The sequence below is a fragment of the Rosa chinensis genome, chromosome 4 (genome assembly GCF_002994745.2).
Source record: "Rosa chinensis cultivar Old Blush chromosome 4, RchiOBHm-V2, whole genome shotgun sequence".
In the NCBI taxonomy this organism is placed as follows: Eukaryota; Viridiplantae; Streptophyta; class Magnoliopsida; order Rosales; family Rosaceae; genus Rosa; species Rosa chinensis.
This window is the reverse complement of record NC_037091.1, coordinates 48,598,878-48,613,230: the sequence shown is the minus strand read 5'-3', so window position 1 is coordinate 48,613,230 and position 14,353 is coordinate 48,598,878. Positions and strand designations below refer to the sequence as shown.

The following is a 14,353-nucleotide window of genomic DNA, read 5'->3' as shown; positions in this document are numbered from 1 at the left end:
GAATTTATCGTCGCACGAACAATGAAGTTGATCACTGTCAGCATAAGATGACCACTCCCACGTCTGTCTGTCTACACCGATAGCATTGTAATTCGTGAACACTGAAACAGCCGACTCTTATCCCTCTGATCCGTTTATCCTCCGGGAATATTTCTCCACGCTCCTCTGCACGTATCACCTCCACCGCATCCAATCAAAACACGCCAACAAATCAACCGGAAACGGCAGCGAAATAATTGCACACTTGTACCCTTGGCGTTGGCCTCCGAATATCTGACGTGTCTCTCTCTCTTGTCGAAACTCGATCGTTACCCATATTGAAGATTTCAAGGAAAATTGATTTTCTAAGGAACCCCGCGACGCTCGACTCTCACGCGTGGCGTACACGACCCTTCATTACCGCGTGAGTGAAGCTCATCGTTTTGAGCACGCTACGAAAAATCACAGATCTGCCGGACCGTTCACTCTCTCTCATTTTCAGACGTCACTTCTCACCTGTCCGACGTCCCACGTCAATTAAAACTCCAACAAACCATTTGAAACTTGTCTCCTCCTTCTTTCTTATTCTTTGCCCATCCGAAAGTGAGAACTAGACGTAAGAACAAAGAAAGACAGAATTGTGAAGCAGAGCGCAGTAGTGAAATGGGTAGCAACGCGAAGGGAAGGACTGTGCTTGATGTTGGCGCTGATGGGGTGGCTCTCATCACCATCATCAACCCTCCTGTCAATTCCCTCTCCTTTGATGGTATCTTCATCCTTGTGTCCTGATTTTAATTAGTGGGTTTCTGATTGATACTATTGATTCCAGAAAGTTCGGAAATTCTGCTGATTCTTGCGTATGTTTTTGCAGTGTTATTTGGCTTGAAAGAGAGCTATGAGGAGGCTCTGAGGAGAGAAGATGTCAAGGCAATTGTCATTACAGGTGCAAGAGGGAAATTCTCTGGCGGATTTGATATTACTGCTTTTGGTGGACTTCAAGGAGGGCACAAAGGTTTGCTTTTTTTTTTTTTTTTTTTTAAATGATCGGATTAGTCTGGTAATGGATCAGTATATGTTTATCAAGTTGGTGTTGTGTTTTACAGCGGAGCCGAAGCCTGGTTATATATCTGTGGAGATTATCACAAACAGTGTAGAAGGTATATATAATCTGTTTCCTTTTGAATTGTTTATAGAAAAGGAAAAAAAGATGATGAGGATACGTTGAAGTAAGTTGACTTATGATGGGTTGATTAATTTTCCAGGTGCTAGGAAACCTTCAGTTGCTGCCATTGATGGCCTAGCACTGGGGGGAGGATTAGAGGTTGCAATGGTAAGTGTTGCATTTTTTTGTTCTTTTTTCTTTTTGGACTGAAGTCTTTTTGTACTGGATTTGTTTGGTGAGCTTTTGACGTTTTTGTGTCAGGCTTGCCATGCTCGAATATCGACTCCGACTGCCCAATTAGGCTTGCCAGAACTTCAGCTTGGACTCATCCCTGGATTTGGAGGTACAGCTAGATTTTTGAAATGTTTGAAGTGTATTGTTTGTATCTGGTAGCGGCTTCTGTGACTGAGCAAATGAAGGACTGGAATGCATATAACTAATGACGAATATTTAAGTTCGTACTTACTGTTTTGAGATGTTATAATGTCTTCCACATCTGTAATATTTTTGGTATTTTACTTAGCTTAGTAATATTTCTGAATATCTCAAAAATTTCAGCATTATGTTTATATCGATGAGTTTATGAAATTATGAACATATGGGTTACTACAATCTGTTGAGAGATTGTGTTCATATGTTGAAATGCCTTTCTACTAAAGGTTTTCTCAAATATTGCCTTCACATGGATTGGTGGTGGGGGCTGTCTCATGCTCTGTAGCTCATCTAATATTGAATTCACATGATCTTGTATTTTCTCAGGAACGCAACGGCTTCCGCGTCTTGTTGGAATTTCAAAGGCACTTGAAATGATGCTGGTGTGTTGTGGTTACTTTCTACTTAGTTAGTTTGAAATATTATAAGTTTCTGAATTGCTAACCCATTCCCCTTTGTTTGTGAATGATTAGACTTCAAAACCGGTTAAAGGGGAAGAGGCTCATGATTTAGGCCTTGTTGATGCTATAGTTCCACCTGATGAGCTGGTAAGCACTGCACGTCGGTGGGCCTTGGATATCTTGGAGCGTCGGAGACCATGGGTTGCTAGTCTTCATAAGACTGACAAGTTAGAACCCCTTGGCGAAGCTAGGGAAATACTTAAATTTGCAAGAGCTCAAGTACGGAAGCAGGCTCCCAATCTCAAACATCCATTGGTTTGCATTGATGTTGTTGAAGAGGGTATAGCTTCTGGTGGCCGGGCTGGACTTTGGAAGGTCCTCATCTGTTTCACTATTGTTTTTTCTTATTCAAACTTATCGACCTGCAATTTTGAAACATTGGTTCTGGCTATTGCAGGAAGCTCAAGAATTTCAAGGACTTCTACGTGCTGACACTTGCAAGAGCTTGGTCCACATCTTCTTTGCTCAACGTGGAACATCAAAGGTTTGACAGTTGGCTTCTAGTTAGTTATCTTCTTTTCTGAATCTATCTGTACATGTAATTAGTGTAACTTTTTGGTATATTATTGATATGAAAACCGTTGCTAGTTCATTATCATAATCTGATAGCCTAAGATAAAGTGAGACTACCACACTCTAAATTGTAAACTGTTTTCAGCCTCGAGAATCTTGACTACCATTTCTCTAATACAAACGTACACTTGTTGTCTTACCATATATAGGTACCTGGGGTTACTGATCGAGGTTTGGTGCCTAGACGAGTGACTAAGGTTGCTGTTATTGGTGGAGGCTTGATGGGTTCTGGAATAACTACAGCGTTGATTCTTAGTAATTATCCAGTGATCCTGAAAGAAGTAAATGAGAAGTTCTTGCAGGCTGGGATTGGCAGAGTCAAAGGTGAGGTTTACTAGCCTTTAATATTAAAGCTTGTACTGAGTATCTTATTTTGAGCTATGTTTATTTTTGTGAAAGCTTTATCTTTGGTATTTGGTAGTTCCCTTCCTTCTAGAACCTTTATCTTTCTTGAATTGCTAATAGACTGTGATTGCTAGTAATCTGGATTCTTGTGGCATAATGATGGCTAAGTAATCAAATTTTAATTTTGTGGTCCAGCCAATCTGCAGAGCCGCGTCAAAAAAGGGAAAATGACTGAAGAGAAGTTTGAGAAGACTCTCTCTCTTCTTAAAGGTACCCTGGACTATGAAAGCTTTAGAGATGTTGACATGGTCATAGAGGTAATTCCTCAAGCATGTTATTTTTTTATTTTTTTTTTCCCTTGCTTATTCTGCTCTTTTAAGGGAAGGTCTGAAATATTCCTCCATGCTCAAAACAGGCAGTTATTGAGAAGGTTTCTTTAAAGCAACAAATTTTTGCTGACCTTGAAAAATATTGCCCACAACACTGCATACTTGCTAGTAACACTTCCACAATTGACTTGAATCTTATTGGAGATAAGACCAAATCCCATGATCGAATTATTGGAGCCCATTTCTTTAGGTAACACTTATTAAACCTGAACCCTTATTTGTGCATTTCACCGGGTTTTCTTTACCACAGATATTTAACTTGAGCCCTTATTTGTGCTCTTGATGCAGTCCAGCACATGTCATGCCACTTTTGGAGATTGTTCGCACTAATCAGACATCTCCACAAGTTATTGTTGACTTGCTAGAAGTTGGGAAGAAGATAAAGAAAACCCCAGTTGTTGTTGGTAACTGCACTGGATTTGCTGTTAACAGAACATTCTTTCCTTATGCCCAAGCTGGTCTTCTGCTTATTGAGCGTGGTGCAGATGTATATCAGATTGACAGGGCAATCACCAAATTTGGAATGCCCATGGGCCCATTCAGGTTAGTAATACAGTTGTGTTCCAAAAAATTATGACTTGATTTTGATCCTGTGTTGTTGATGTCCCACTCCAAATATTTCCCTTTACTTTCGCTTATGCTTTCTTTGTCCATGCAGATTGGCTGATCTGGTTGGCTTTGATGTGGCAATTGCAACTGGCATGCAATATATTGAGAATTTTCCTGAGCGGACATATAAGTCGATGCTTATTCCTATGATGCAGGAGGATGGGAGAGCAGGTAATTGATTATTCTTGAAGCTTTAGGTGGCTAGTGAAATATGTATTGACTGACTTCTGTTGAACTTCAGCACAGATTTGTCTCATTTTCCTATTTGATATGAAAAGTATTTCTTCTTTTCCTGTTTTCTACTGTTTTAGGTGAAACTACGAAAAGAGGGTTTTATGTTTATGATGATAAACGCAAAGCTAAGCCAGATCCTGAATTGAAGAAATACATCGAGAAGTCAAGGAGCATTTCTGGTCTTTCAATAGATGCCAAGGTCTCTCTCTCAGATTTAGTCTGCACACCCTAGTATCTTGGCTGCAAACTTTAGTACCTTATCATTAATATAATGAGCTATTTGCCTATTTCATCTCTGACTCTATTTGTCCCATTTGAACACAGCTAGTGAAGTTACCAGAAAAGGACATTGTGGAAATGATCTTTTTCCCTGTTGTGAATGAGGCCTGCAGGGTGTATGCTGAAGGTGTTGTTGTGAAAGCTGCTGACCTTGATATTGCTTCAGTCATGGGCATGGGGTTTCCACCTTACAGGTTTGTATTTGTAGACTCAGTTTGCATACCTTCTTAAATATACCAAAATATGCTCTAAACTTGTTTGGATACTTCTGATCAGGGGAGGTATCATGTTCTGGGCCGATTTACTTGGATCCAAATACATATATTCAAGACTGGAGCAATGGTCAAACATTTATGGTGAATTTTTCAAGCCTTGTGCCTATTTGGCTGAAAGGGCTGCACAGGGAGCTCCTCTGGTGAGAATTCTGAAAACTAAGCCATGTTTCTTTTTATAGGACTACAATGGATATGTCAAATTTAGTTAGATTTATCAAATGAGTATATGAATTCTGGCTTTCAGAATTGATTAGCTTACTAGTTTTAACACGGTCTAATGCGTCTTCTACTATTTCCTTGCAGAGCTCTCCTTTGAAGCAATCAAAATCTCGGTTATAAATTATGAGATTGCCATCGTTGCTTCCACTGTTTCCCACAGCATGGCAATTATTGGTTTCTCATTTCTGTAGTCGTAAGTTTTGTTCTCTTTTATGTTTTAGATGGCTCAGGAACGTTTGAATAATGTTCGAGGAGATGGCGATTGTTGTTATAGTGATCGCTTGGAGAATTACTGCCACTAGTTACTTCCTCAATGTGTAACATGTGATGACTCTATAGATAATAATTGTTTAGAAATCTATGTCATTAACAAAGATGATGGTATAGAACTCTTTCGGTCTTTCCCATATATTTTAAAGGGTATACAATCATTATACTTCTTCTCAGTTTTTAATTCCATTTTCCGCCTTTCCTATAAACAGAAATTATCATTCACATTCAATCATTCATTCACGTCTATCTAGCAGGGAGAAAATCTTAGGTAGGGAGGACCATGATTAATTAGTAGAATATCAGCCGTAGGAGATAATATGGGAAGTCTTTAAAAAAATTGGTAGGTATATCATTTGTCGAGAAAACATCAGAGGCTCTTTTTATAGACAATTTATGCAAAAGTTTATTAAAATAGTGGGGTAACACCGTAACAGTAACATACATGAAAACTTCAACTACAAGAAAGAGTTCCTAAATAGAAGAGAAGAGAGACACTTCCATACTCACTATCCCCCATCTCCTTACTCTTTTCCTCTTCTCGATTCTCTCTTATCTGCTTCTCTCCCTTCGAAGACGCTGACGGTTTCGACAAAGACTTGGACTTCTCACTCCCTCTAACCACCACCCACCCATCCCAAACACTCCTCACATGGTGATCTTGTTCCGGATTCAGACCAAAATCATCAACTGAAACCTTCTTCCACCAGCTTTGAGTATTGGTTCTCTAAAGATATTGAAATCAGATTTGAGTGACGAAGGCTTCTAATAAATTTGTTTCAGTTTTCGACTAAACAGGGGCAGGATGTCAAGCAAGGGAGGCAGCCAGAACGAAGAGGTTTTGAAGCTTAAAAAGAAGATTATTAAATGCCAAGAGGAAAAGCTGGATTGCACGAGAAACAGTGGTGGCCTAACAAATCTAAACTTTTGGAAAGGGACAAAAGAAATAGCTGTAGCTGACCTGAGAAGACGATTAGTATGTAATTCGATCCAAACATCTGAATTTGAAAAGGAACAAGGCCTTGAAGCGTGAGGAGGAGTCTGAAACCAATCTAAAAGAGATGTTTGACAGGATGCGAGTTGAGTATGATGAATATAAGAAATCTAAGGAAATACAGCTGATAGAATTAGAGCGTTCGTTGGATGAGCTAGAGAAGAGTTTGTCTGATGAATCATGCGACAATAAGTTGTACAAAAGTTGCGTAGAGATGGAGAAGAGACTAGAAAATTTTTATGTTTTCTGTCAGGCTATTTATTACTCTCTAATCGAAGGAGTCTAGTGGTGTCTCTCTTGTCAAAGAAGCTAAACTTGATCATCCTGTAAGACAGAATGGACAAAAAACACGAAAAAGGCGAGGTTTGAAGAAGTCTCGATAGGAACCTTTGCTTAACATAATAATGATTAATGAAGACCTGTTTGGAGCATGTTGGATGTTAGTGGAATTTGACTAGTGTACTAGGAACCATGCAAATATCGGAGTTTTGTGTACTCATTTTCTTTTACATTTAGGATTTCAGTTGTTTCCTCTGTTTCTAAAAAACAAAGAGTTACCAGATTTTTAACACATCATCCTGTACTAAAAGTTAATAAAATTCTGTAAGACAGATCAAAATCAAAACCAAGTAATCAATGGATACGCCATAACCAGAATTCACTTAGGCACTTTGAGAACTCAAACCAGAGCAGCTTGGACTTGTTTCGTCTGTTACCCCCTCCTGTATATACAATGAAGATCGCACTAATCAGACATCTCCACAAGTTATCGTTGATTTGCTAGAAGTTGGGAAGAAGATAAAGAAAACCCCAGTTGTTGTTGGGAACTGCACAGAATCTGCTGTTGACAGAATGTTCTTTCCTTAATTATACTCAAGCTGGTCTTCTGCTAATTGAGCGCGGTGCAGATGTATATATCAGATTGACAAGGCAATCACCAAATTTGGAATGCCAATGGGTCCGTTCAGGTTAATAATACTTTTCCTATAAACTATGACTTGTTTATTCCTGTTTCTTTTTTGGGTTTTTGTCCATTTACCCTATTTTTAGAGATTTTTTTCCCACTTATCCCATTAAGTTTTTTTAATTCCCTCTTACCAAAAACACTCTAATGATGTCTTCCCTAATACACAATTAAGATTTTTTTTTTTGTTTTTTAATTTTTTATTACCATTTTACCCTCACCCCTTGAAACTGAGAGAGAGAGAGAGAGAGAAATGGACGAGAGAGAAACCGTAGGAGACTTCGCCGGAGCCTGGTCATTGGCCGCCAGAGTCTGGTCACCAACCGCTGGAATTCGGCCAACTTTCGCAAGATTCCAGTCATCTGCCGCCCCCACCGTAATTTGCTGAAAATCTCACCGGAAAGGTTTTTTTTCCCCCAATAGACATCTATTGCCCCCCAATAGACCTCTATTGCCCGATAGTCTATTGTCTCCCAATAGACGACTATCAGCCATGTATTGCCCCCAACCCCCCAATAGACGTCTATTGCCCTCTAATAGAACTTTCGTTAGCCAACATAGGAACTAATCTTCCTAAAATTAGACAAATAAAACTTTAATTAAAGAAAAAAATGAAGAGATTATATCAATTTAAAAACGTCTATTGCTCTCCAATAGACGTCTATTGCTCCCCAATAGACATTTAAAACTTCTTTTTTCCCTTTTCTTCTGCCCCATTCAGGCAAAGTTCTATTGCCCCAATAGATTTTTTTTTTTCCATTTTTCTTTCATTCTGGGCCTTTTGCCCCAATTTTACACACAAAAAAAAAAAACAAAGAAAGAAAGAAATTGATTTGGGCACCCAGAGAAAAACTCTTGGCACCAAATCATGGTTGTTCGCCGAGGCTGCAATCAAATCGAGGCGAGTATCTCTGATTTGTGGTAAGCTGCAGTCGACAATCTCTGATCTGCGGCGGGCTGCAGTCGAATCGAGGCGAACTCTTTCACTGGAGATAACCTTCTGACCTTGCGCTCTATTCCCAATCGGATCGGAGATTGTCAATGTCGTCGTGGTGGTGGCACCAGATCAACGTTGTTCTCTGCCACCGGCGCACAAGATCAATGTTGTCCTTTGCCATTGGCGCACTAGATCAATGTCGTCGTCGTCGTGGCGGTGTCGGCGGAGGTCAGCGGCCTGTGGAGAGTGGCTCCGCCGCTGAGGAAGAAGATGGTGACGGCAGTACTGCTCCCCAATCGAATCTGTGAGAGAGAGAGAGAGAGAGAGAGAGAGAGAGAGAGAGAGAGAGAGAGAGAGAGAGAGAGAGAGAGAGAGAGAGAGAGAGAGAGAGAGAGAGAGAGAGAGAGAGAGAGAGAGAGAGAGAGAGAGGTGAAGGAGAGTTGGTTTTGGTGACCGGAAACGACAGCGACGGCGACGACAATGACAAGGTTGATCTGGGCCTTGAGCGTGACAGAGAGAGAGTGAGTCGTGACCGGTGTTAGAGAGGAGAGAGAGGAATTAAATGGCTTGGATGTAGTTTTTAAATTTTGCTGAGGGCAAAAATGTCAATTTAGTTTAAATTGTGTTAATGAGAATAAAAATCTATTACTGGGGTAAGTGGGTTAATTTTGATCAATTTTGGTGCTTTGGGTCAAGGACCCTTCTTTTTTTCTTTGGGAGGTTCTATTCAGATCTCTCAATTTGCTATTTAGACTTCTTCTAATTTTTGTAAATTCTTTTTTCCTATTTTACCCCTTCTATAAATTAAAAAAAAAAAAAAAAAACTACCTCTTTTAATCATGTGTTCTCCTCAACATAGTCAAATCCTCTTTCTTTGATTTTTTCAACCCACCTAAGGTTCTCTATTCTTTTAATATAAGGTCATGGAGATTGATCAACAAGTTTTATTTTTCATTCTTTTTCCACCCAAGCTCTGGATAAACAATAATGACTTCCATAATCATTGACTACTTGTTCTTGATTTTGAGATTGAATTGAGACTTATTAGCTAAGTATGTGGTCGGGTTGGGGTTCAAATTGAAGGCTTGCCAAATCCATATTTATAATTTTATATAAGTTGAAACGATAATCGGAGAAAAAATGATATTGAATTGGGTTTAGTGAGCTCAGTACTTCTTGGGTCTGAGAAAGCGAGAGGTACCAAAATTGGATTGCTTCGCACAAAGAATTGGTCTTTATTTTGGTTTTTTTATGCATCAATAATGTTTAATGAGGCAAAGATTGAACCTTTTTGGAGGGAGGTGCAGTTTTGATGATGATGTGATGATCTTTTCTAAATTGGAATTAAATAGAGAATTTGTTACGAGCAAGAAGAAAATATGGAATATGAAAGCATGATTTGATGAATTTTTTGCTCATTTTGCTGCTCAAAAGGGAGGTTTGGCTTCCCGGATCCATGCCCAAAGACCAATTCTTGTTGTTTTTTAAGGTCTCATTGCAAGGAAGATCAAATAGCTGGGTTTGTGATGAATAGAAAATTATTTCTCTTCTTCTTATTTTTTTAGTGTGTAAAATAGGAAATAAAATTTTACAAAAATTATAAGAGGTCTAAATAGCAAATTGAGAGGTCTAACTAGAACCACTCTTTTTCTTTTTCTTTTTTGAGAGTTTCTATTAGGACCTCCAAATCTGCTCACTTGACCTCACTCTATTATGAATTATTAAATGACATATATAACCTACTATAAAATGACAATTAAGGACAATAAATATATCAAAAAATATTATATTTATTTTATGTGGACTTTCCAATTGAATAATATTAGATTGTATTTCTTATTATTTTCCTTATCTATTTTCATTTTCTAATTTCACTACATACTCATTAAAGCATTCATATATATTTAACAAGAACTAAAAATATGATTAAGATCATGTGACATAAAAATATATGATATATATGTTGAACACTTTTTTTTTTTTTTTTAAATGTTGAACGCATATTGGTGAGGGAAAAACAAAATAAATCCTCTTACGATTCATGACCTAAATCTAAGTCAATCCATTATATTTATAAAAAAAAAAAACTAAAAATATTTAAATAATTAATCATGTGGTACAAAAAATACAACAAAAAAAAAAACATTAAAAGACAAATGAATTTTTTTTTTTAGAATAAAAACAAATGATTTCTTCTTTTTTTTTTGCACAGCTAAAATAGAAAAAAAAATTAAAAAAAAAAAACAAAATAGTTCATGGCATTTTCTTATTGATTAGACATTAATTTTTAAAACTCAAGTTTCATTAAGAAATGTATATTTAGTTAAGATTTATAGAGTGATTAAATCATTGAAATGACTAAATTTTTTATTTTAAAGATAATAATTTGTTTGCAAATTATATGAGTGAGGTTATTTGAGGAAGTTTAGTGAGGTTTAGTCAGTAAATTTAGTATTTGAAAATTTGATAAGAGGTGTAAAAAGCATAGAGGTCAAGTGAGTAAATTTGGAGGTTCCAATAGAAAAACTTTTTTTTTTCCACTCTAAAGACTTTCCTTTGTTCATGCAGTTGGCTGATCTGGTTGGCTCTAGTGTGGCGGTTGCAACTGGCTTGCAATTTATTGAGAATTTTCCTGAGCGGACATATAAACTGATCGATGCTCATCCATATTGTGCAAGAAGATGCATGGGAGAGCAGGTAATAAATCGTTCTTGAAGCTGTACTTAAGGTGCTGGTGAGGTGAAATATTTATTAATTTACCAACTTCTGTTTAACTCCAGCACAGATTTATTTCATTTTCGTATCATACGATGAAAAGTATTTCTTATTTTAGTGTTATCTATGTTTACAGGTGAAACTTCTAAAAGAGGGTTCTATGTTTATGATGATAAACGCACAGCTGGCCCAGATCCTGAATTGAAAAATTACATTGAAAAATCAAGGAGCACTTTTGGTGTTTCCATATACTCTCTCTCTCTCTCTCTCTCTCTCTCTCTCTCTCTGCATTTGTAACAAGTGACAACTTTATAAATGATAATTGTTCAGAATAAAAATCGGGTGTTTCTATTTGAACCCAACAAATTTCTTAATATACCCAGTAATTAAAAATTTGTCCTATATTTTCCAATTTTGCCCTCGTTATATTACACCCAACATACACGAACCCACAACGCCACAAGTATAGCGATTGCTATTGTTTACCGACAACGACCTGGAGATAGAAGTGGTTCCTACAACCTTTGAACTGAAAACGGCTTCCACCGAGATCTTATCATTTAGAGTTTGCTCAGGCTAAAAGAGGCTGCTATTTTATTGCGTTGTCGTGAAGATGGCATGCATATGGTGGAGTCTGTTTTGGAAGCAGCAGCACAGGAATATGTAGAGAGAAGAGATGTTCATGCACTAGAGATCATAGTTGACCACATGGTTTGTCTTCCACCTACTCCCACCCATCATAATCCCCATCTTAATTCCTGTTCTGGAGGTTGTTGCATAATGGGAAGTATTGTATTGTGTTTTACCCCAAGTTATGAGTCCCTAGCGTGGTCTTTGACCAAAGGATCCATTGTTCAGTTGTTTATTTGTAAGCGTCACTAGTTTCCTCTTGTAAGTTAATTGCTAGCTGGTAAAGAACAAGACCCACATGGGTTTGGAGACTTGGAGTTTCATCTGAATCGAATTCAGGGACTTTAATCAAGTATAATAAGCAAGGAGATAAGAGGAAAAGAAAAACTCAAAAAGGTTAAAAGAGTAGTTCTAATTTTCTTGTTCTCTGAATAACTTTTGTCCGTGGTAATATAGTTTAGGCGTTTAGCTATCATTTTCTTTGGTGGTCATACAGTCTAGGCAGCCTTAAGAGCCTTAGAGATGCTTAGCTTGCTACTGTGTTTGCTGGGTTTAATTAAACAAGAGTTGCTGGGTTTATTTAAACAAGGGTAAAATGAGAAATATTAAATAATATTTAGAATGTTGGATGTATATGGATATTTGCTGCGTACATTAATCTATATCATTAACAAGGCTGATATTTGATATAATGTGCATTGTGTTAGGGGTATGATTCACACCTGTTCACATCCATCTAGAGAGGACGACCCACGTTCCAAATCTAACCCACTAATAACAGGCCGTGCATGCAGTAGGTGTGGAGAACTGGAGATTGTTGCAAATGAGTACATTGTCCACCTAATGCACTGGCCTACTATTGATTTTTTTTTTTTTTTTAATAAGTAATAATTTCATTCATAGCAAACACACTGGCCTACTATTGATCGAGGAGGGGTCAAGCAAAGATATGATTTGTCCTTCCAACCAAAAATATCGTCGGCAGTCTTTGTAAAGCAGGTGATATACTTAACTCTTCAGAGAAGGGGAAAAAAAACAAAGGTGATTTACTGAAATGTATTTTCATAGAAGAAAACTTGATTATTATGTCAGTTTTGTGACTGTTGATCATATAACCCTTCTACCACATAACAACAACGTGATTCGCAATCTGGGCCCAACCAAAACTTGTGTCTCATGATTGTCTCATGATTATCTTATTTTCCTTTGTTTAGTAAAGTACTTCCCTTGAAAAAGTTTTCACCGCCCAATACCCGCTCCCACTTCCCCTTGGGAAATTGCGGTGGGTTGGTTCCACAAATTCCGTCGAGGTATTTTACGTGGGTGCTGTGTTGTCGATCTCACAAACGATGCACCGTAAATGGTGAGTTCAGCAATATACATGAGCTCGTTTGTATTTTCTTGCTCTCGTGCCCATGCCATTTCGAATATTATGTAAATTTGATTTCAATTTTTTTGAGTTCTCTCTATATAATAAGAGGATCAACATTGGTACATAGCTGAATAATGTCTTATATCCATCTATTCAGTTTCATGAACTTTTTTATCATGCTCTCACGATCACTAATTTTTGACTCGATCATTATGTAAATCGAGTCTAATATATAGTCGCATAAACCCAACAAACTATGAGAGGTTTTTCATTTCCCTACCATTGGCATCATGTCACGGTTAAACTTGCAGAACTTGATGTTTGAAAGAAGTTCAAGAAGATCAGAAATAAGCTAGTATCGATGACATGGATCTTCTCATAAGGAATATGGAGGTGGAATCTGATTCAGTAGTCCACATGAACTCGCCCCCTAGCAATGACATTGGGTTTTCATCCTGTGGACATTCTTCTGTCCAACTGCAAGATTCTTATTCACTCCTTTGAGTTTTGCTGTATTCATCACATTCATAAAAAATATCACGTCATTTTCAATAATATAAGGAGACAGTGTACGTGGTCTTGGAGAGTTCTGGAATACGCATGCTGCAACTTACAGCTGGTCAAACCAGTGTAACTTGTAAGAGGGCTGAAGACCTGTGGCCCTGGCCCCTGTGGGATTGGAAAGATAGGGGTTTGAGCTACTGGAAGAACTATCGCGCATTGGTCCAAAGCACACAAAAAGAAAAGAAAAAAAAAACAGTTTTTCTGGAGGGCGCCATTGGTCCTAAATAATTGGCATGGAGATGTATTGATATGTGCAAGTGCGTTTTGAATATATCGAGTAGCAAGAAGCTGCATGCAAGAGAGCAGTTACAGGAATGGACTGGAACCTAAGGGGGACCAATCAAGGCATTAAGCTGCTCTTAAATTTCACTAGCAATCTCGGCGACTTTATATGGGCCAAGATGGCCTCGGTCTATAAGTTTAACCATAAATTTTCTGACTTCCTTCAATTCCAAAATATTTTGGTCATTATGTACCAAATAAAAGAAGTACTGTTCATTCAGCATTTGCTTTTTAAATTCAGGCATGGCTTTATGGAGCGTGCAAGAATCAAAACTCACACACGTGTGTGTATATCTGAATGGAAACATCACCTATATTAACGGGAAAAAATTATATATAGGGTTATATAATAACCTACTAGAAAAAACAGAATCATTACAATATAAAGATATGATAGTACGACTTTGAAATATTTCAAACTCAAAGAGAAAAAGTGAGAATTTCAGACTTAGTGTGCCTCCTACAACGTTCTGTTGAAAAACAAAATGTTGATTTTTTAAGCAAATAAAAAGATAGAAAGGATCCGCCAAAAATGGTAGAGAAGAGAAGAAATAGGCTGCACCCCAATCTATTTATACGACACTCTTCTCTCTAACTCATTATCTTCATTTGCGGTTTCACTCTATTGGAGACCGTTTCTAGTATGTGAAGAGACATATAGACTTGAT

At 37.7% G+C, this 14,353-nt stretch overlaps 1 protein-coding gene across 1 annotated transcript; it reads left to right on the top strand.

Moving 5' to 3' along the window:
• The first annotated feature begins 427 nt into the window (after positions 1 to 427).
• On the top strand, positions 428 to 5,388 carry LOC112198295 (peroxisomal fatty acid beta-oxidation multifunctional protein MFP2). The gene is made up of 17 exons (XM_024339389.2): positions 428 to 745; positions 851 to 991; positions 1,083 to 1,136; positions 1,242 to 1,309; positions 1,403 to 1,484; positions 1,901 to 1,956; positions 2,047 to 2,349; positions 2,432 to 2,518; positions 2,757 to 2,931; positions 3,148 to 3,269; positions 3,368 to 3,531; positions 3,630 to 3,884; positions 4,000 to 4,121; positions 4,262 to 4,383; positions 4,509 to 4,657; positions 4,740 to 4,878; positions 5,042 to 5,388. The coding sequence occupies exons 1-17, from the start codon at positions 643 to 645 to the stop codon at positions 5,075 to 5,077; spliced, it is 2,178 nt and encodes a 725-aa protein (XP_024195157.1). The 5' UTR covers positions 428 to 642; the 3' UTR covers positions 5,078 to 5,388.
• Positions 5,389 to 14,353: the final 8,965 nt, after the last annotated feature.

What these genes read in the sequence shown, in the direction of transcription:
- LOC112198295 (XM_024339389.2), top strand. Translation starts at nt 643, where the DNA reads ATGGGTAGCAACGCGAAGGGAAGGACTGTGCTTGATGTTGGCGCTGAT. An exon ending in ACTTCAAGGAGGGCACAAAG is followed by an intron (nt 992 to 1,082) that starts GTTTGCTTTTTT and finishes TGTGTTTTACAG; the next exon opens with CGGAGCCGAAGCCTGGTTAT. An exon ending in GAGGATTAGAGGTTGCAATG is followed by an intron (nt 1,310 to 1,402) that starts GTAAGTGTTGCA and finishes TTTTTGTGTCAG; the next exon opens with GCTTGCCATGCTCGAATATC.